Source organism: Crinia signifera, chromosome 11 (genome assembly GCF_055691185.1).
Source record: "Crinia signifera chromosome 11, ASM5569118v1, whole genome shotgun sequence".
Lineage (NCBI taxonomy): Eukaryota > Metazoa > Chordata > Amphibia > Anura > Myobatrachidae > Crinia > Crinia signifera.
Genome location: NC_139227.1, coordinates 65,029,903 through 65,049,313, shown reverse-complemented (window position 1 = coordinate 65,049,313; position 19,411 = coordinate 65,029,903). Strand labels below are relative to the sequence as shown.

Sequence of the window (19,411 nt, the reverse complement as noted above, 5' to 3'; positions counted from 1 at the left end):
TATATATATATATATATATATATGTGTGTGTGTGTGTGTGTGTGTGTGTGCGTATACCGCACCGATCACCAACGATCGCCAGCCCCCCCCCCCCCCCTCCCACCCGGCAGCCTCCCACCCACCCGGCTGCCGCAGCGCCAGCACCCCTCCCACCCCCCCGCCAGCCGCAGCGCCAGCCCCCCTCCCAAAGCTGGTGACCAAAATGGGGTCACTTGTGGGGGGGTTCCACTGTATTGGTGCTTCGGGGGTCTTGCTAATGCGACATAGCACCCGCCATTCATTCCACCACCAAAAATCACTCCTTCCCTTCTGAGTCCTGCCATGCACCCAACTGGTATTTTTTGGTCACATGTGAGGCATTGCCGTACCCGGGAGAAATTGGGGCACAGATTTTGGGGTGCTTTGTCTCCTTCATTCCTTGTGAAAATTAAAAATTTTGAGCCAGAACTGCATTTTTGTGTAAAAAATTAAATTTTTTTACACAAAAATGCAGATCTGGCTCAAAATTTTTCATTTTCACAAGGAATGAAGGAGACAAAGCACCCCAAAATCTGTGCCCCAATTTCTCCCGGGTACGGCAATGCCTCACATGTGACCAAAAAATACCAGTTGGGTGCATGGCAGGACTCAGAAGGGAAGGAGTGATTTTTGGATTTTGCAGCACAGATTCTGGTTGAATGATCCCCGAAACACCCATACAGTGGAACCCCCCCACAAGTGACCCCATTTTGCAAACTACACCCCTCAGGGAATTCATCTAGGGGTATAGAGTACATTTCAAACCCCCCGGGGTTTCACCAATTTTGATACAACTGAGCTGTGAAAATGAAAAATTATTTTTTTTCATTTTCACTGCCCAGTTGTACCACAATTGGTGAAACCCCTGGGGGTTTGAAATGTACACTATACCCCTAGATGAATTCCCTGAGGGGTGTAGTTTGCAAAATGGGGTCACTTGTGGGGGGGTTCCTAACTTTTAGCATCTTATGGTGCCTAGAAACCTACATGGTGCCTAAAAAATAATCTCATAAAAAGGAGTCTCCAAAATCAAGTAGGTGCTCCTTCTATTATGAAGCCTGTGGTTTGGTCACCGTGCACACTAGGGCCACATATAGGATATTTATGAAAACCAAAGAATTGGGGGAATCAATTTTTAGTCACATTTCTCTAGTAAAATGTACTGTGTTCCTTAGAAAAATGTATTAAAATTGAAAATCCGAAAAAAAAATGAAATTTTGAAATTTCACCTACACTTTGTTTTAATTCCTGTGAAACACCTAAAGGGTTAACAAACTTCCAAAATGCTGTTTTGAATACTGTGAGGGGTGCAGTTTTTGAAATGGCATCATTTATGGGGGTGTCTCACATACAAGTCCCTCAAAGTCACATCAGAACTGAACTGGTCCCTAAAAAAATCAGTGTTTGAAATTTTCTTGAAAATTTGAGAATTTGCTAGTCATATTTGAAGCCTCCTAGTGTCCAAAAAAATTAAAAGGAAGTTGAAATAATGATTGCAACATAAAGTAGACATATGGTCTTTGTTAGTTATTAACTATTTTGAGTGGTATGATTATTTGTCTCACAAGCAGAAAATGTGACATTTTGCATATTGCTAAATTTTCCATTTTTTCACGATATTTTGGTATTTTTCACAAAAAAACACAGACTGTATCGACCCAAATTTACCACTAACTTGAAGTACAATGTGTCACGAGAAAACAATCTCAAAATCACTGGGATAAGTAAAAGCAAAAAAAGTTATCCCCACTTAAGTGAGACATGTCAGATTTGAAAAAAAGGGCTCTGTCATGAAGGCACAAACTGGCTCTGTCATGAAGGGGTTAAAAGGTCATTGCTGGTAATGATGCATGCATACGTCTTTTTTTTTTAAAGATACTGGTGGAATTCATTCAAGCCATTGACAGAGATAAAGTGTAGATTGCCCATAGTAACCAATCACCTGTTACTTTACAGACTGCCAGATAAATGACATCTAGAAACCTTCTCTACTTTATCCCTGTGGAAGGTTTGATACATGTCCCCTTTTTTGGTGATTTGTAGATATTTGTCTAACTCCAGCTAATTTTTTGGCACCTGAGCATTTACATATTTGCTCCAATCTGGCACGAGTGCTGGAGGTGCCCGTCATTTCTGCCTGCAGCCACTTGATGTAGCGAGCAGAAATATGTGAATTCAGTCTTTTGTATGCTATAATGCCTTTCTCTTGTAGCGTCCAGTTCTGTAGATGGGTTTAATCACTTTATGGGGCTAAACCATCTGGAATATAAGTTCTCACCCGCAATATTTTGCTCAGTGTCCTGTTTTCCAGGACGACCAGAGAGGGTCGCTGATGAAAAGGAGACTCTGCTGAGGAAGCCACAGAGGGTTCAGCCACCTACGGCCAGCGACCATTAGGGGGCTGAACACCGGAGCATGCACCCAGCATTTTATTCAGAATCACTTTATTGGCCATGTATACTCTTGTATGCTAGGAATATTTTGTGGATACAGTGCAGCTTCAAGCATGGTACAAGAGAGATAACAGGACATACCTACATTGCATTAGTTGCATATACAAATGACAATTCACATGTTAGGATTTGCAAGGTTAGACAGAGCAGTCAGGTGTTAGATTTGCAGTATCTTAGAGTACATTGTTCAATAGCTGAATGGCTGTCGGGAAGAAGCTTTTTGCAGTTCTTGGCGACTTGGCAGGGATGGACCTGAAGCGTCTACCTGATGGGAGAATATCAAACAAGTTATGGCCAGGGTGGAGTTTGTCCGCCACAATCTTTCCAGCTCGCTTCTTGACCCTACTTAAGTATTGTTCCCTTACAGGGGGGAGGTCCGTTCTAATAACCCTCTTTGCTGTCCTCACCACTCTTTGCAGGCTTCGTTTGTCAGATTCATTGGCCCCTCCATACCAGATTGTAATAGAGGAGCATAGAACGGACTCCACAATAGCAGTGTAAAAGAGCCGCAGCAGCTCCTGCGGAATGTTAATTTGTTTTTTAGTTGCCTCAGAAAGAACAGCCGCTGTTGGGCGTTTTTGACAGTGGAAGTTATGTTGGGCTCCCATCTGAGGGCTCCCATCTGAGGTTGCAAGAGATTGTGTAGAGGGAGAAGAGCAGGGGGGAAATGACACATACCTGGGGAGCACCAGTGCTGATCATAAGAATGGCAGATGTGAAGGCTCCGGCTTTCTCCACCTGTTTCCATACCATCAGGAAGTCCACAATCCAGGAGCAGGTAGATTCTGGAACTCCTAGGGAGAGAAGTTTGGGCTTCAGGATAGCGGGGGCAATTGTGTTAAATGCAGAGCTGAAGTCAATTAAGAGGACCCTCGCGTAGGTGCCTGGTTGATCCAGGTGTTCCAGGATATAAGGCAGCCCTAGGTTAACTGCATCCTCAACGCTTCTGTTTGCTCGGTAGGCGAACTGCAGGGGTCGAGAAGGGTGTTTGTCACCTCCCTCAGATGGTTCGATACCAGTCTTTCAAATGCCTTCATGACCACTGATGTTAGTGCGACTGGCCTGTAGTCATTTAGATCCTTCACAGCCAACTTCTTGGGAACCGGAATAATATTTGAGCGTTTGAAGCAGGCGGGGACCCTACTCGTTTCCAGTGAGGTGTTAAAGATGATAGTGAAGATGGGTGCAAGCTGCATTGCACAGGTCTTAAGGGTAGATGGCGACACTCCATTAGGACCCGCAGCCTTCCTAAGTCTGACCCTTTTGAACAAAGCTTCTACCTCCCCCTGGTCCACCTGCAAGAATCTGCAGTAAAACTCGTTCAGCTCCTCAGCCAGTTCCTGGAGCATTAGAGTTGGACTTGGGGCTTTCTTGTAGATGGTAATAGCTTGCATACTTTTCCAGACTGCTGCAGGGTCGTAGGTTTTTTGTCAGCTTGCTGGCGTATCGCTTTTTTGCCAGCCTGATTTCACGCTTCCTTAGCGGACTGCAGAACCACGGCTTATTGTTATTAAAGGATCAAACTGTTTTGGATGGTACACACAGATCCTCGCAGAAACTGACGTAGGATGTCACAACGTCTGCTAGTTCGTTCAGGTCAGTCGCAGAGGCTTCAAAAACCCTCCAGTCCGTGCAATCAAAACAAGCCTGAAGCTTTAGTTTTGACTCACTTGACCAGCTTTTAACTGACCTGAGAGTGGCCTTTGCTGACTTTAGCTTCTGAGTATACGTTGGGAGGAGGTGGACCAAGCAGTGGTTAGAAAGTCCCAGGGCTGCTCGTGGGATGGATCGGTAGGTAGACTTTTTAGCGGTGTAGCAGTGGTCCAGCGTCCGCCCCTCCCTGCTGTGACATTTGACCTGCTGCTTGTACTTTGGTAACTCCTGGGACAGGTTGGCCCTGTTGAAGTCACCTAATATTATGAACAAAGCACAAACAAATCAATGGCAAATTGAATCACAAATCAAATTGCCGCAGCACAAACAAATCACTGGCAATATGCGCTCAGTGACCATATTGCCAGTCATATTGCACCGTGTGTACAGAGCTGTAGAGGTTTATTCAGCTAAATTTGACATTATTTTGCAAAATTCCCAACATGTCCAGTGATCACAGCATATTTGATATTGTTTTTTTATGTAACCCATCTCTTCCACTACCTCTTTCCTTCTGCCTGTTCCCAGTTTGCTGACCTTCTTAATCTCTCCCTTCCATAAGGCACATTGGTCTTCAAGCACGCCCTTGTCTCCCCTATTCTTCAATGCTCTGTCCTTGCATCTCGTCTTTTCCTCTCTTTATAAGTTCTCTTTAGGGAGCTCATGTGCCTTTCAATATCTCCTCTATGCTGGTGATACTCAAATATACCTCCCCTCTCCTGATCTGTCTCCCCGAGCTAAATGTATTAAGCTTTAACAAGTGATAAAGGGTACTTGTTTGCTAGCACGGCGCCCATCGCATACCGTATTTAGTGGTGTGCGATGCGATCTTCCCGTTAAATTTACAGGAGTGCTTGTACATTGAAATATTTGCTGGCATGCGATGCGATTTTTTTATTGTGCAAGCACCCTGATGGGTGCTCACAATGTTAAATGCACCCCCATTGTCAACGCCACCCCCACTATCAACGCCAACCCAAAGCGTGGCGAGCGCAACGGTACGCGTCCTCCGACCTTTTCATACCCCCACTATCCAGCCCGAAGCGTGGTGAGGGGACGCTCGCCACGCTTCGGGTTGGCGTTGACAATGGGGCTGCATTTAACATTGTAAGCGCCCATCAGGGTGCTTGTACAATTAAAAATTCCCATTGAATCGCATCCCATGCCGCTATATTGCATGCGATGCGATAAGATGCACTTCGATCAAAATCGGGGGCGCCGTGCTAGGAAACAAGTATCTGATAAAGTAGAGAGTTAAAAAGTATTTTTTCACAAGGGTGACGAAGGAAGAACAAAATGGTTTTTGGGGCACGCTTGTAAATTGTGATGAATGAAATGTATTAAAATTTAACTTTTATTTGAAAACTAATCCTAAAATATCAGTACGTGTGACAATAAATTTCAATATATATGTTGAACATAGTACATACAAAAATAATGGTCACAAATGAACTTTTGTTGGCGAAAAATTATTAGAGTGTACTCTGTGAGACAATACAAAGGAATCCTTCAATGGATTTAATGGTTCGGACAAATTTACCGACCAAAAACAATGTTTTACACAGAGGTGTACATGACGCATGACACATGACACTGTCCCCCCTGTATATGTGTGGATGGATAATGCGGTCTGACTTTTCTATAATCTTTGGTACAGGAGAAAAGCAGGTAAAGTGTGGAGAGATAGGTTGCTCCCTTGGCCAAGTAGTTTCTCCAATCCGGTGTATTACAGCTCTAGGTATTCCCCGTCGGTCACCCCTACGAGTACTGGCCCAGCCAATCACTACTTAGCTTCTGAGTTCGGAATGAGAATCAGGCGTGCCAGTGATGTATGACAGTAAATGTACCATAGGATGAGAGCATACCTTGGTCGTAAGAAGGCTTATATGTGCTTCTGCTTTTTGCTGTAAAAATAGCACCTCATCCTCTGTTACCATTGGCCTTGCAGAGAGACCAGGAGTACTACAACAAATGAGAGAGCAGCGTAGATAGTATAGAGTGAGGTGTGGGTGTCATGAAACCCCTCTTCTGCTATTCACCATCTATCGTTGGACATCGAATGGTGATTGAGAGTGATAGGGGTATCACGGGAGACCCAGCGGAAAGAAATGGTAACAAGATTTTTAGGAAATGTACCCAAGTCTCCAAGTTGGAGTAGTGTAACTGGTCTCAGTATTGATGTCACTGAGGGCCAGATTGCATCCACGGGAAAATATTTTTCAAGTAACAAAGCATGAATATTGGAACATACATGCAAGTAATTGGAATTCTGCCACCTATTCGATTACAGTTACAAAGTGTGAAAGCAAATAAACTCTGGACACAAAGTATCACCAATGGAGACAATCAAGGAGTAATATAAATGTATCTTTGCTTATTTTGGAGACAACGAATGCCAAGATTGGGCTATAGCCCTGGGTGGTCAATGAGAGGCAAACAATTATTATGTATAACAGCTGTTTTGGATTTCCCACATATGGCTACCCTGTGCTGGTACAGACAAGGCAAAGCAATTTCAATCAATGTCAAAGCTTGTTATCCTAAAACCTCTAGCTGTCTTCTAGTGGTGCCTGAATGTCGACACAATTGTCGGAAACAAGTGTCCCAGTTGGTGCTCAATACTGGTAGTCTGGGGAAATATGACACCGTACCCTTTAAATGTTATGCATTTTTTGTTTTGTTTCCCTGTATTGTTCCTTTGTACGGCGCTGCGAAACACTTGTGGCGCCTTATAAATAAAATTATAATAATAAATAATAAAAAGGCAGACTTAGGGCTAGGTGATAAACGTACTGTATATATTGGTTGCTTACTTGTCCGAAAGAAGTGCCCCAATTGGTGCTACAAAACAATCACAGTCCAATTGAATATGATACACACGGGCAGATTAAGACTAGACAATATGAGTGCGTTATATATTGGCTACTTGGTGGCAATGCTCAGCTTAATCAACAGCAAGATTCTATTTGGCACACACAGCTGGCTATAAGTGCATTATACATTGGTTGCTCGGTGGTAATGCTCTGGTTAATAAATAACAAGGTTCTATTTGACCCATACAGCTGCCTATAGGTGCAAAGTAGAGAGTTATAAAGCCTGTGTTTCAGAAACTTATTATTATGACTCTCCACCATCTATTGGATGTACCAGAGTTTCTTAAACCTAACAGGTCTAAGAGGCAATACTATTAGGATGTTTTCATGCGTTTAAACGCTGGAAACGGCACCAGATTTAGCCCGATCTCGCACCCTTTGCTGGGCCAAATTTGCATAAAATTGCTCTCATCCCTATGGAGATGCGAGCGCTTTAAAGCTAATTCACCCCGCCGTAAAGTGCGCCTGGTGCCGTGATGATTCTCACTCGCGAATCATCCGCATCCAATAGGATCGACCCCCAAAACTGAGCTGATCATCTTCCCAGCCTCCCGCATAACCTCACCTCCCACAATTTATTGGGATGCGGTCATCTATTAGAATGAACTTAGGTCTACAGTCACTAGGTCGACCTGACTTAAGGTCGACATGGGCCAAGGTCGACATGACTTAAGGTCGAATTTGCATAAAGGTCGACGTGAGTAAGGTCGACTGGTCATAAGGTCGACATGGGGTTTTTCACTATTTTTTGAGCCGACATGTGCCGACAGGTGGTATTTCATGCCCTACCATCCACTAGTGCGTGGAGGAGGTTATTAAAGCTGTGGCGAGCGAAGCGAGCCACCGTGCCTGAAGCATTGCGAGCGATGCGAGGGTCCGGTTCTCATTGCCAACTGTGTCCATGTCGACTGTGTCGACATTCGGATAAAAAACCAGTGAAAACCCCATGTTGACCTTATGACCAGTCGACCTTCCTCATGTCGACCTTTATGCAAATTCGACCTTAAGTCATGTCAACCTTGGCCCATGTCGACCTTAAGTCAGGTCGACCTTCCTGCCAGTCGACCTAATGACTGTAGACCTAAGTTCATTCTGACAGATGTACCGATTCCCAATTTATTGATGAAACTGCTATCTCCTCTAGCCCCCAGGTACGTTGCCTTTAGAGTTCTTCTTGATTCCATACTCTCCTTTTTTATCCACACATTCAGCACCTCTCACAGTCTTGCCATTTCCACCTCAAAAATATATCCAGGATCAGACCCTTGCTCACCCAGGATGCTAACCCTCATCCACTCACTGGTCATCTCCAGACTAGACTACTGTAATCGACTATCTGGCCTCCCTGACATATGTCTCTCTCTCCAGTCTGCCCACCTCATCTTCCTTTACAAATGTACTGTGTCCACCTCTCCTCTCTTTCTTTCAAGCCCTACACTGGCTCCCTTCTGAATCCTATTCAAGTTCCTTCACTCACTTACAAAGCCCTCACCCATTCCACTCCCACTTGCATATTTGACCTTATCTCTCTGCACACTCCCACTCCCCCTGTTTGCTCTACAAATTCATGCCACCTCTCCTGCCAGTTGGTTACCTCTTCCCATTCCTGCCTACAAGATGTTGTTCTTTTTATTCCTTTATCTCTGGTATTCTCTACCCCTCCCTATCGGACATTCCACCTCTAAACCCAGCCATCTCTAATCATAACCATCTGTTTATGCTCCCATCTACCCCTTCTGTGTCATCTCATCAATCATTGCTTTGTACTGTAAATTGTAGAACCCCCGTGGTGCCATATAAATTAACAATAACCCTTTTTTTAAAATTTATTTATACTTTTTTCGTTATTTGCAAAAGTATTTTACGCTCTAATATGTATTACCAATCAGCATTTTTTGCCTGCTTACATGCACATTGTGCGGGGTAATGTCCTGTATTAACATAGTTTTCCTGTCACAGTATTTTCAGGCTCGTCTTTGTTTGGAAAAGCCATCCACAAATGGCAATTCTTCGGTATCTATTGCAATTGGTAATATTTCTGAGTCCCTGGAGAATGAGAGCGAGAAATGCACAGATGATTTTAACTTCAATAATTGGATGACCCTCTTGGCCCAGCTGCCCCTGCTGCTATGTACACTCCTGAACTCCTTTATTTATCAATGGTAAGATGCTTATACTGTATATAATTCATGAGATTCTATTGTATCCAGAATGTATGTTTGTAGTTATGACTATACGGCTGTATACATTTTTATTCCTCTATGATTAGTTTTGTATGAGATAACTGTGCAGCTCCACAATGTCTATATAATGGCCCCCATTAGTTTACCAATACTTTAGGTGGAAATCCCCGATAACTGACAGGGTGTTGCCTAGTGTTTTTTCTAGCACTCGCCAACTTTGAAAACCCATGCAGTTCCTCTTCCCTGCCTGGGGTGTTACTGTCTGCTGTGGTGTTTATAGAACAGGTCTGGTTTGCATATCAGTGCTGATATACAGACAACACTGTGCTAAAAGCACTACAGCAGACAGCGACACCCCAGGCAGGGAAGAGGAACTGCATGGGTTTTGAAGTTGACGGGCTCGCTGCGCTCGCCACACTTTCTATTCTCAACTCCACGCCGACGTGGATAGTGGGGGTATGAAAAGGTCGTAGGACGCATACTGCCACCCCTCGCGGGCTCGCTACGCTCGCCACGCTTTGGGTTCGCGTTGATAGTGGGGGTGGTACAGCCTCAAAAATGACATTTGGGGGCCATTGAACGTTTGATCGCATGAGATGCGATCGCATGCGATTTTGTAAAAAAAAAAACGGTTAAAAACTGCAAAAATGGCATCCAATCGCATGCCACTATATATGGCATGCGATGGGAGCCGTGATACTCCACAAGTACCAAAATAGAATTCCCATCTTAGTAAAATTCCCAACATGGGGTAAATTTACTAAAGTGTAAGTTTTTAGAAGTGCGAGTTGTTGCCCATAGCAACCAATCATATTCTAGCTAGTATCCTCTAGAGCAGTGGTTCTCAACCTCGGTCCTCAAGAACCCCCAACAGTGCACATTTTCCAGGTCTCCACACAGAATCACAGGTGAAATAATTAGCTCCACCTGTGATCTTTTAAAATGTGCCAGTGAATAATGAGTGCAGCTGTGCACCTGCCACGTGACCTGGAAAACGTGCACTTTTGGGGGTCCTTGAGGACCGAGCTTAAGAACCACTGCTCTAGAGGGTGCTAGATAAATAAAATCGAATTGGTTACTATGGGGCAACATCTCGCTTTTAAACACTCATACTTTAGTTAATTTCCAGCTATATGTCCTGTTTATGGGAAAGATCATTTTTTTCCCCCAAACTTTCTTTTATTGAAGCGTAAAAGAACAAATCAATATATTTAAATCATGCACATAGTCTAGAATACAGATCATACAAAGTGTAAAGTGACAAAATAAGAGTATACTATAACATTGTTTCAACATATCAAATTAATTTGGTCAATGGGGTATACAAATGTCAAAGAGAAAACCGTTACATATAATCATGTGGTGGGTCTGATTCCTCAGCTAAGCCATTCTCTCCATCACCTTTATGTCCAAAGAAATGGGTCATAAAATTAAGGGAGGGCAGTTTCAAATAAGATTGGGGGATCTTGTATACTAATTTGTGTTTTGTACCATAGCGTATTTCTAAAGCACATCCACACCTGTTCTTTTAAGGTACGGGAGTGTATATATAACTCTCCCAGGTGTAAAAAATACTTCTCAGTGGATATTTCTTTCCATAAGGATGTCTCAAGCCATTCCATGCAAAAAATATGGAATCATTTTTTTTTTTAAAAAGGGAGAATGGGGGAGAGGCAGTAGGGTGCAGCCAACTTTGGAGGACACATTTTTTTATTTGCGGCAGACGCAATGATCAAAATTTGCGTACTCCAGTCGTCGCACATCATTTTCTTCTGAAATTGCATCTTAGTCACAACGCAATACAGCTAGGCACATTGCGACTAAAATCATTTTCAGCAAAAAACATAAAACAGAACCTGGTGACCCACTCGCGGCAATCATTTCACTCTGCAGGGCGTATTGAGGCTAGATGTATGAGGATGCATTGGTACCATGTTTTGTAAATACATAAAGCCAACTATTTATCACAAGGAACTCCCAGATAGCTTACTCTAGCCCCAAATGCATGTTACAGACAGAACTTTTTCCCCTGCATGGCAAGTAACATATACATGCATTAAGAGCCCGAGTTAGTCTACACTAGCAGTGGAAAGACCTAAGGAGCAGAAACATGCACAAGACCAGAGTCTTGGAGAGGAAGCACACTGCAAGGGTAGTAACCAGAAGCACATATATAGGCCCTTATTCTGGTTCACTCGCAAAGGCAAATTCCTTCTCAAATGGACAAAACCATGGGCACTGTGCAGGTGGGGCAGTTGTAACTTGTGCAGAGAGAATCAGATTTGGGTGGGGTTTTACTTCAAAGTGAGATCTATATTGCAGTGTAAAACTAAAGCAGTCAGTATTTTCCCTGCACAGAAACAAAAAAACTCACTTAAATTTAATTCTCTCTGAACAAGTTACATCTGCCCCCCCTGCAGTGCACATGGTTTTGTCCATTTGAGAAGGAATTTGCCTTTGTGAGTGAACCAGAATAAGGGCCGTAGTACGAAAATAAAAAATCTATATGGCTAAAACATTGTGGGAGAGGGGATAAAGAAAAAAGGTTAATTTGAATGGGAGGAGGAAAAGCAGGACAGTGGGGGGAAAAAGGAGGTAGAGGTGAACAAGAAGAGATGTAGATGGGGCAGAGTACATATTTAGATGGGGGGGGGGGAGGAAACAACAGAGAAGAGGGAGAAATTAATGGAGTTATACCCCTTTTCACACCAGAAATGCAGAGACAAACCCAGGAATTAAATTCCAGGGACAAGCAGGGACATTCCCGGGTTGAGACCCTTTCACACATGCTTTTGAAGCAGGGACAACCCGGGTCAGCACCTTTCACACTGAACCCTCGAAGACCCTGCATTTCTATGAGAATGTCATTGAAAATGGACGTTTTTAGGCTCACATTAGATTATTAATAATTAAGGGCAGTATTCAATGAGAAAAATTCGCTGTGATTTCTGGAGAGTTTGTGCTTTTCACGCGGTGGAGAGAGGTTTTTTTTCTCCAAAGGCGAGCCACCCTATTCAATGTGAAATATTCTCCGTCTTTCTAAGTGATTCTCGCCGTCTCTCTCCGTGTAGAAATTCTCCATCTTTTGATGGAGAGCAGGAATGTGAACTTTTAAACTAAAAGGGTGTTTTTTTTAATTTTGGTGTCAAAAAATCAGGTTTTTTTTTCTGTGAAGGGCCATGTTATTTTTATTCATGTGCCTATAGCACATGAATATATATTTAATTTAAAAAAAAAATATTTTTTTACATTTTTTTTTTTTCTATACCTTTCACTGTATACTTCTTTACTCTGGGCCCCTTTTTACCCCCCCAGGTATATATTTACCATTTGACCAGATTTTCCTTCCATTAAGCAGTACTGTGGTCCGTATGAATGGGGCTAAATTCATTTACTGGGGTACTGGGGTGGATAACAGATCTTTTTGGAATATATATGGCTGCAGAGCTATTTATGTTATGTCTTATCTTTCTCTTTCAATGGTCCTGGTGACACAGCTCAACACTGGGATGTAGGAGGGTCCGAAGGAGCCAGCCACCTATCCTAAAGCTTTTAGAGGGTAGGCTCCTCCCCTACTGCATCCCGGACTCTTCAGTTCGTGTTAGGTGCCCACTGGAGTGGGTGCTATTCTAAAGGGCTGCAGGAGCAGCTGAAGAATTAGAGTAGTTAGGGAATTTTTATTATTTTATTGACTTTCACCCTAGCTAGGTAGGCACAGAGTGAGGATTCTCATTAGTGAATCCTCACTCTGCTAGCGCAGCAGGAGCTGACAGAAGCGCGTCCTGTCAGCTCACTGTGCACAGGGGAGACGCTGTCTGGCCTCCCTGTGCAGCGCTTACAGCTTCTTTTAAGAAGCTGCCTGGGCTCCGGAGCGCTCTGAAACCGGCTTCACGCAGGTGGGGATCATGGGGGACAGGCGCTCCGTGATGGCGGTGGCCATTTTCTGCGGAGCTTACACACTGAGCTCCTGTTATGAGAGGACAGCAGTGTGTTACAGGCATGTTCCAAGTGGTCCCCAGTCGAGGGGGAGATACTGGAACTAGGAGATCCTACTAAGGGAGCGGCTGTCTGGGGGTGGTTGGCGCCAAAAAGTCACTGACCCCGCAGCAGCAGGGACTTGGTCTCTTTCCTCACTCTGTTTTGGCGCCTTTCAGAACGCTTGCAGCGGAGCTGAGCTGGCTTACTGATCCTGACAGAGTGTTTGGATTTCCTGGGCATCGTTTCCCCGCATCTGAAACCGACAGACAGATAAGTGGCTGGGTGCATTGACTCTGTATGAGCGCTGTTGTACATTGTATGCACTGTGTGGTTACTTTACATCATGTCTGAGCAACAAGCTGTGGTTTTGGGGGAGGGAGCCCTTAATACTGTGAGCGCTTGTAATGTGTGTTCACAAAAATTTGTACCTGAGCAGATGGCCAAGGGGGGTTGGTGTATTGCTTGCGCTGCTGTGAGACCCATGGGGAGTGAACCCCAGAGGGCAGAGCAAATTGAACCGCGTGGGCTAGTGCCCTGGGCAGGTCTGTTAACGCTTTAGTGTAATTGCTGGACAGACAGAGTGATGCCTTGGTAGAATCTCAGAGACCTATGTCATCATCTCAGCAGTCCTCTGGCTCCTTGCCTCTTACCCAGGCAGATCCTGCCTTCATACAGGTGATGCAGGATACTGCAAAGGGGATCAACAGGTTTAGTGATTTACTAGACAAAATTGATGTTGATGTTGTAGGGACCCCTAAAAGGTCTTACTCGGTGCCCTTATTGGTAGATGAAGAGGAGGGAGCATATACAGACATTCGCTGGGAGCAGGGTGATGATTCTGAAGATTCCTCAGCCGCAGGGGTGGAGGATTTGATTATAGCTGTTAAACAGGCTTTAAAACTTTCAGTGGAGGATAAAACTCCCGCTAAAGGTGTATTTAAACGGCAGCGTAAGGAAGCTGTTACATTTCCTTCAGACGAAGGTTTACAAGAATTGTTGGAAGGAGCTTGGAAAACTCCTGATAAAAGGCTGCAGATGCCAAAGAGATTCTTAAGTTTGTACCCCATGCCGGAGGCTCATGCGGAGCTCTGGGAAAAAGTGCCAGTAGTTGATGCTTCTGTGGCACGCCTGTCAAAAGCTACTGTATTACCAGTGCAAGGGGGCGCAGCTTTTAAGGACCCGGTGGACAAAAAGCTGAAGGGTAACCTCAAAGCTATATTTGAAGGGGTGGGATTCACCCTACGTCCCCTCATTGCTTCAGCCTGGGTCTCTAAGGCCATGATTGAGTGGGCCAATGATTTATGCACCATTTTACATGCTGATCCTGGTGTGTTGTTGCTAGTAGAGAAGCTTAAGGCAGCTGCAGAATATGTGTTGGAAGGCGAAGAGGAAGCTCTCAAAATGGCAACCAGAGTTTCCACAGTGTCTATCAATGCCAGGAGAGTACTCTGGCTTAAGGCCTGGGAGGCAGATAATGAGTCTAAGAAGGCCTTAGAAACATTAGCTTTCAAAGGAAAGTTATTATTTGGATCTGAATTAGAAGAGATTATTAAGCAGGCCACGGGTGGCAAGAGTACCTTCCTGCCTGCCCCCGCAGCCAAGCAGACATCAAGATTTTCTGCTTTTAGGCCGTCCTTTCGGCCCTCCCCTAGAGGTGGTGCGTCCTTTCGAGGACAGTCATTTAGGGGAAAGTTTCAGTCCTCCAGGGGTAAGGCCCCAAAGTCAAAATTTGGTTCTTTTCACAAGAAACCTGTCACCAAAGGAGAGGACAAACCGTCCGCATGACTGTCAGGGGATTTGCCCGGCAGTGGTAAAGGTGGGGGGTCGTCTATCACTGTTCAAGGATGCCTGGGCGTCACTAGACTAGGATTCCTGGGTGTTAGACATTATAGCCCAGGGATACAGAATTCCCTTCAAAGGTCTTCCTCCGAGAAGATTTATTCCCACAGTTTTACCAAAGGAAGCTCGGCTCCGTACAGCTCTCTTAAGAGCAGCTCACTCTCTGTTAGAGAAGGGAGTGGTAATTCCGGTTCCCAGGGCAGAGTGGAAGAAAGGCTTTTATTCCACTCTGTTTCTGGTACCCAAACCAGACGGGTCTTTCGGACCAATACTAAATTTAAAGTCTCTGAATGTCCATTTATGGGTAGACCATTTCAAAATGGAATCTCTACGGTCAGTGCTGCTAAGCCTGGACCAGGGAGAATTTTTGGCGTCCATGGATGTCCGGGACGCGTATCTTCATGTCCCCATACACCCGGAACATCAGGCCCTGTTGAGGTTTGCAATAGGAGACCTGCACCTACAGTTCCAGGCGTTGCCCTTTGGTCTGGCCACAGCACCAAGGGTTTTCACCAAAATAATGTCTGTAATGGCGGCTGTGCTCAGGCTGAGGGGAATCACAGTGATACCTTATTTGGACGACCTGCTGTTCAAAGCAGAGTCAGCAGACACTTGGCAGAGGCCATCAGTTTTTTGCAGGCTCACGGCTGGCTTTTAAACTTACAAAAGTCTCAGTTGGTGCCGTCGCAGAGACTCCAATTCTTGGGAGTCATTCTGGACACCCATCTGCACCGGGTATTTTTACCGGAGGTAAAGGCCAGGGATCTGGTTGCCTTAGTGCAGGAGATTCTCAGCTCTCGGAGCACATCAGTGTGGAGGTGCCTCAAGCTGCTGGGGAAGATGGTGGCGTCTTTCGAGACGCTGCAGTTTGCCAGGTTCCACTCTCGGGTGTTCCAGTGGAACATTTTGACGGCTTGGTCGGGAAACACACAGACCATGAAATCAGAACAGATAGTGCTGTCTTCGGAAACTCGAGCCTCTCTGAAATGGTGGACAGACGTGGATTCCCTTCAGTGGGGTCGGTCACTGCAGTCCTGGAGCTGGCTGGTAGTCACTACCGACGCCAGTCTCAAGGGCTGGGGGGCAGTAGTCTTGGACCTGCGTCTGCAGGGCTTGTGGACTCCAGAGGAGTCGGCTCTACCGATCAACATCTTGGAACTGAGAGCAGTCTGGAAGGTGATTTCTCTGGCGGGAGACAGGTTACAGAGACTCCCTTTAAGGATTCAGACCGACAACGCCACAGCTGTGGCGTATCTGAATCACCAGGGAGGCACACGCAGCAAACTAGCCATGTGGGAGGTGTCCAGAATCTTCCTATGGGCAGAGCAGAATGTGCCAGCAGTATCAGCTATATTCATACCAGGTGTGGAGAATATAGAGGCCGACTTCCTGAGCAGGGAGAAGCTGAAGGAAGGGGAATGGAGCCTAAATCCTCAGATATTCCATCAGATTACTTTGAAGTGGGGAACTCCGGATGTGGACCTGATGGCATCCAGGTTCAACCACCAGGTGCCCAGGTTTTATGCCAGAACAAGGGATCCACTGGCAGAAGCAGTGGATGCCATGACTATCCCCTGGGAGGGGAATCTTCTTTATGTTTTTCCGCCAGTTCCAATGCTGGCGAGAGTGTTGAAGAGGATACAGGCCCAAGAAATCCCAGTGATTTTAGTGGCCCCGGATTGGCCAAGGAGGTCCTGGTACTCGAGGCTTCAGAGATTGTCTGTGGACTCGTGGCGTCTACCTCTGAGGTCAGACCTTCTAAGACCAGGACCATTCAATCACCTGGATTCAGCTCGATTAATTTTGACGGCCTGGCTGTTGAGACCGCCATTCTAAGGAATAAAGGATTCTCGAGGCAGTGGTTAATTCCATGATAAAAGTCAGAAAGTCAGTGTCTTCTGCAAATTATTATAGAGTCTGGAAGACTTCTATTCGATGGTGTGAGCGACGGAAGTCACATACATCACGTTTTAAGTTGACAAAAATGATGGAATTTTTACAGGATGGGTTTTCCTCTGGGTTAAGCCTTCAATCCCTAAAAGTGCAGATCTCGGCCTTGTCCATTTACTTCCAGAAAAGGATTGCGTTATTGCCGGAAGTACAGACCTTCCTACAGGGGGGGTCTCGGTTGAAACCCCCTACAAACAACCAGTGGCACCTTGGGACTTGTCGCTGGTTTTGGAATGCCTTCAGAAGGCACCGTTTGAACCATTAAGGTCGGCTGACCTTAAGTTCCTTACATGGAAATTGGTATTTTTGTTGGCAGTGGCATCAGCAAAGAGGGTGTCAGAATTGGGAGCATTGTCATGCAAGTCTCCCTTCCTAATATTTCATGATGATAGGGCGGTTCTTTGGACGGTACCCCAGTTTTTACCAAAAGTAGTCTCTGCTTTCCATTTAAATCAGGAGATAGTTCTGCCTGTGTTTCAACCCCCAGAGGGTTCGAAAAAAAGGGACAAATTGAGGAATTTGGATGTTGTGCGTGCATTACGCATCTATGTGGACAGAGTAAAGAGTGTCAGAAAAACTGACACCTTGTTAGTGTTGTATGACATACACAAAATTGGTTGGCCTGCATCGAAGCAGACCATTGCTAGGTGGTTGCGCTCTGTTATAGCGTTTGCATACACTAAAGTTGGTAGGCCTGTTCCGGCCAGGATTAATGCGCATACCACCAGGTCGGTTGCCACCTCTTGGGCGGTTCGACATGGGGCAACAGCTGAGCAGGTTTGCAGGGCTGCCACTTGGTCATCTGTTCATACATTTGCCAAATTCTATAGGTTCCATGAGTTCGCGTTGGAGGACGCATCATTCGGGCGAGCAGTGATGAGAGCTGCAGACCTGAGCGTACCCACCCAAAGGACCGGCTCTGGAACGTCCCAGTGTTGAGCTGTGTCACCAGGACCATTGAAAGAGAAAAAGGGATTTTTGTAAGAACTTACCGTTCGAATCCCTTTCTCTGATATGGTCCTGGTGACACCGCGATCCCTCCCTTATGCTCAGTAAGTATGCCAGGTTCATGATGTTCATGTTATTTGGTTAAAAGTTATTGTGGAAAAATGTGCATATAATATGTGCAGGCGTTTGTACTGAGTTAATGTATTCCAGTGGCTTTGAAAGATTGAACTGAAGAGTCCGGGATGCAGTAGGGGAGGAGCCTACCCTCTAAAAGCTTTAGGATAGGTGCCTGGCTTCTTCGGACCCTCCTACATCCCAGTGTTGAGCTGTGTCACCAGGACCATATCAGAGAAAGGGATTCGAACGGTAAGTTCTTCCAAAAATCCCTTTTTTCCATCCCTATAGCTTATATTTTGTTATTTCATGCATATTCACTTGTCATTATTTAAAGTTTGTATTTTTTTTCTTTTTTTATATTAAGTCTGTACTATTTGTTTATTGCTCTGATAAATCTCCAGTTTCAAAGTGTCTCTTCTTCCCTAGCATCTCCGAAAAAGTACGCATAGCCGGCAGTATGTTGGCTATCCTGGCACTCTTTATTTTCACTGCTGTCCTGGTTGAAGTTAGGATGGGCCCTCAGACCTTCTTCGATCTGACAATGGCCACTATTTGGTTTATCAATGGTAATTATGGCTCTTTTAATTTGTTTCAATAACCAGCTGCCATTTAATGAACAGTACCTACCTATTTATTCCCAGTTGATCACTTAGGAATTATGTATCTGCAATAAGGTGTCGTGTATGCTGAAAGTTCATGTTAAATTAATAATCGTCATCAGGATGCAGTACAAACACAATGAGCATACCTATATCAGATCTGACATCGAAAACGTTTGATCACTGAACTGCAGTGTATTGTCCTTATTGCCTCCGGGTGCCGCTGACTTGCATCTATTCACGGGAAGACTTCACCAGGTCTCTCAGGACTGGCACCGGAGCCCAGTATCCTACCTTACAAGGTGTGCTACTCCCCTTTGCACCATATATATATATATAATCCTGAGTTCTATCGCGCCTTCAGCAGACCCAAATAGAGCAGAGAGCGGCACTCAAATAGAGCAGAGTGCGGGTGTGGATAAATAAAAACCCACACCCGCACTATATGCACTTTGGGCGCATCCTGATGAAAAAGGCGAAAGCCTTTAAACGTCGATGATGATGCCAGTATGATGCCACCTGTACCACCTTGAAATTAAATAACCTTTTTGCCAAATCCGTTGAGTGCCGCTCTCTGCGCTATTTGGGTCTGCTGAAGGCACGATAGAACTTTGGATTGTATATTATATTCTTTTACTGAGGGCTATATATATATATATATATATATATATATATATGGGGGGGGGGGTGTAGAATAGCACTCTCTCGGATTTTCCACAAAAAACAACTTCACTCAGGTTTGAGTAAGTTACTTGGTCTGGAAGAAGGAGTAAAATCCGAAACTTCACCTCAAACCTGAG

The 19,411-nt window shown here is 44.9% G+C and overlaps 1 protein-coding gene across 2 annotated transcripts in view; it reads left to right on the top strand.

Annotated features, from left to right (window-relative positions):
* The window catches only part of SLC29A2 (solute carrier family 29 member 2), a 62,344-nt gene that overhangs the window by 25,004 nt on the left and 17,929 nt on the right, over nucleotides 1–19,411 (top strand). For both annotated transcript variants that reach the window (XM_083165027.1, XM_083165028.1), the window contains exons 4-5: nucleotides 8,957–9,159; nucleotides 18,439–18,578. In XM_083165027.1, coding sequence (XP_083021153.1) covers nucleotides 8,957–9,159; nucleotides 18,439–18,578 — 343 coding nt within the window. The remainder of the gene's footprint in view (nucleotides 1–8,956; nucleotides 9,160–18,438; nucleotides 18,579–19,411) is intronic.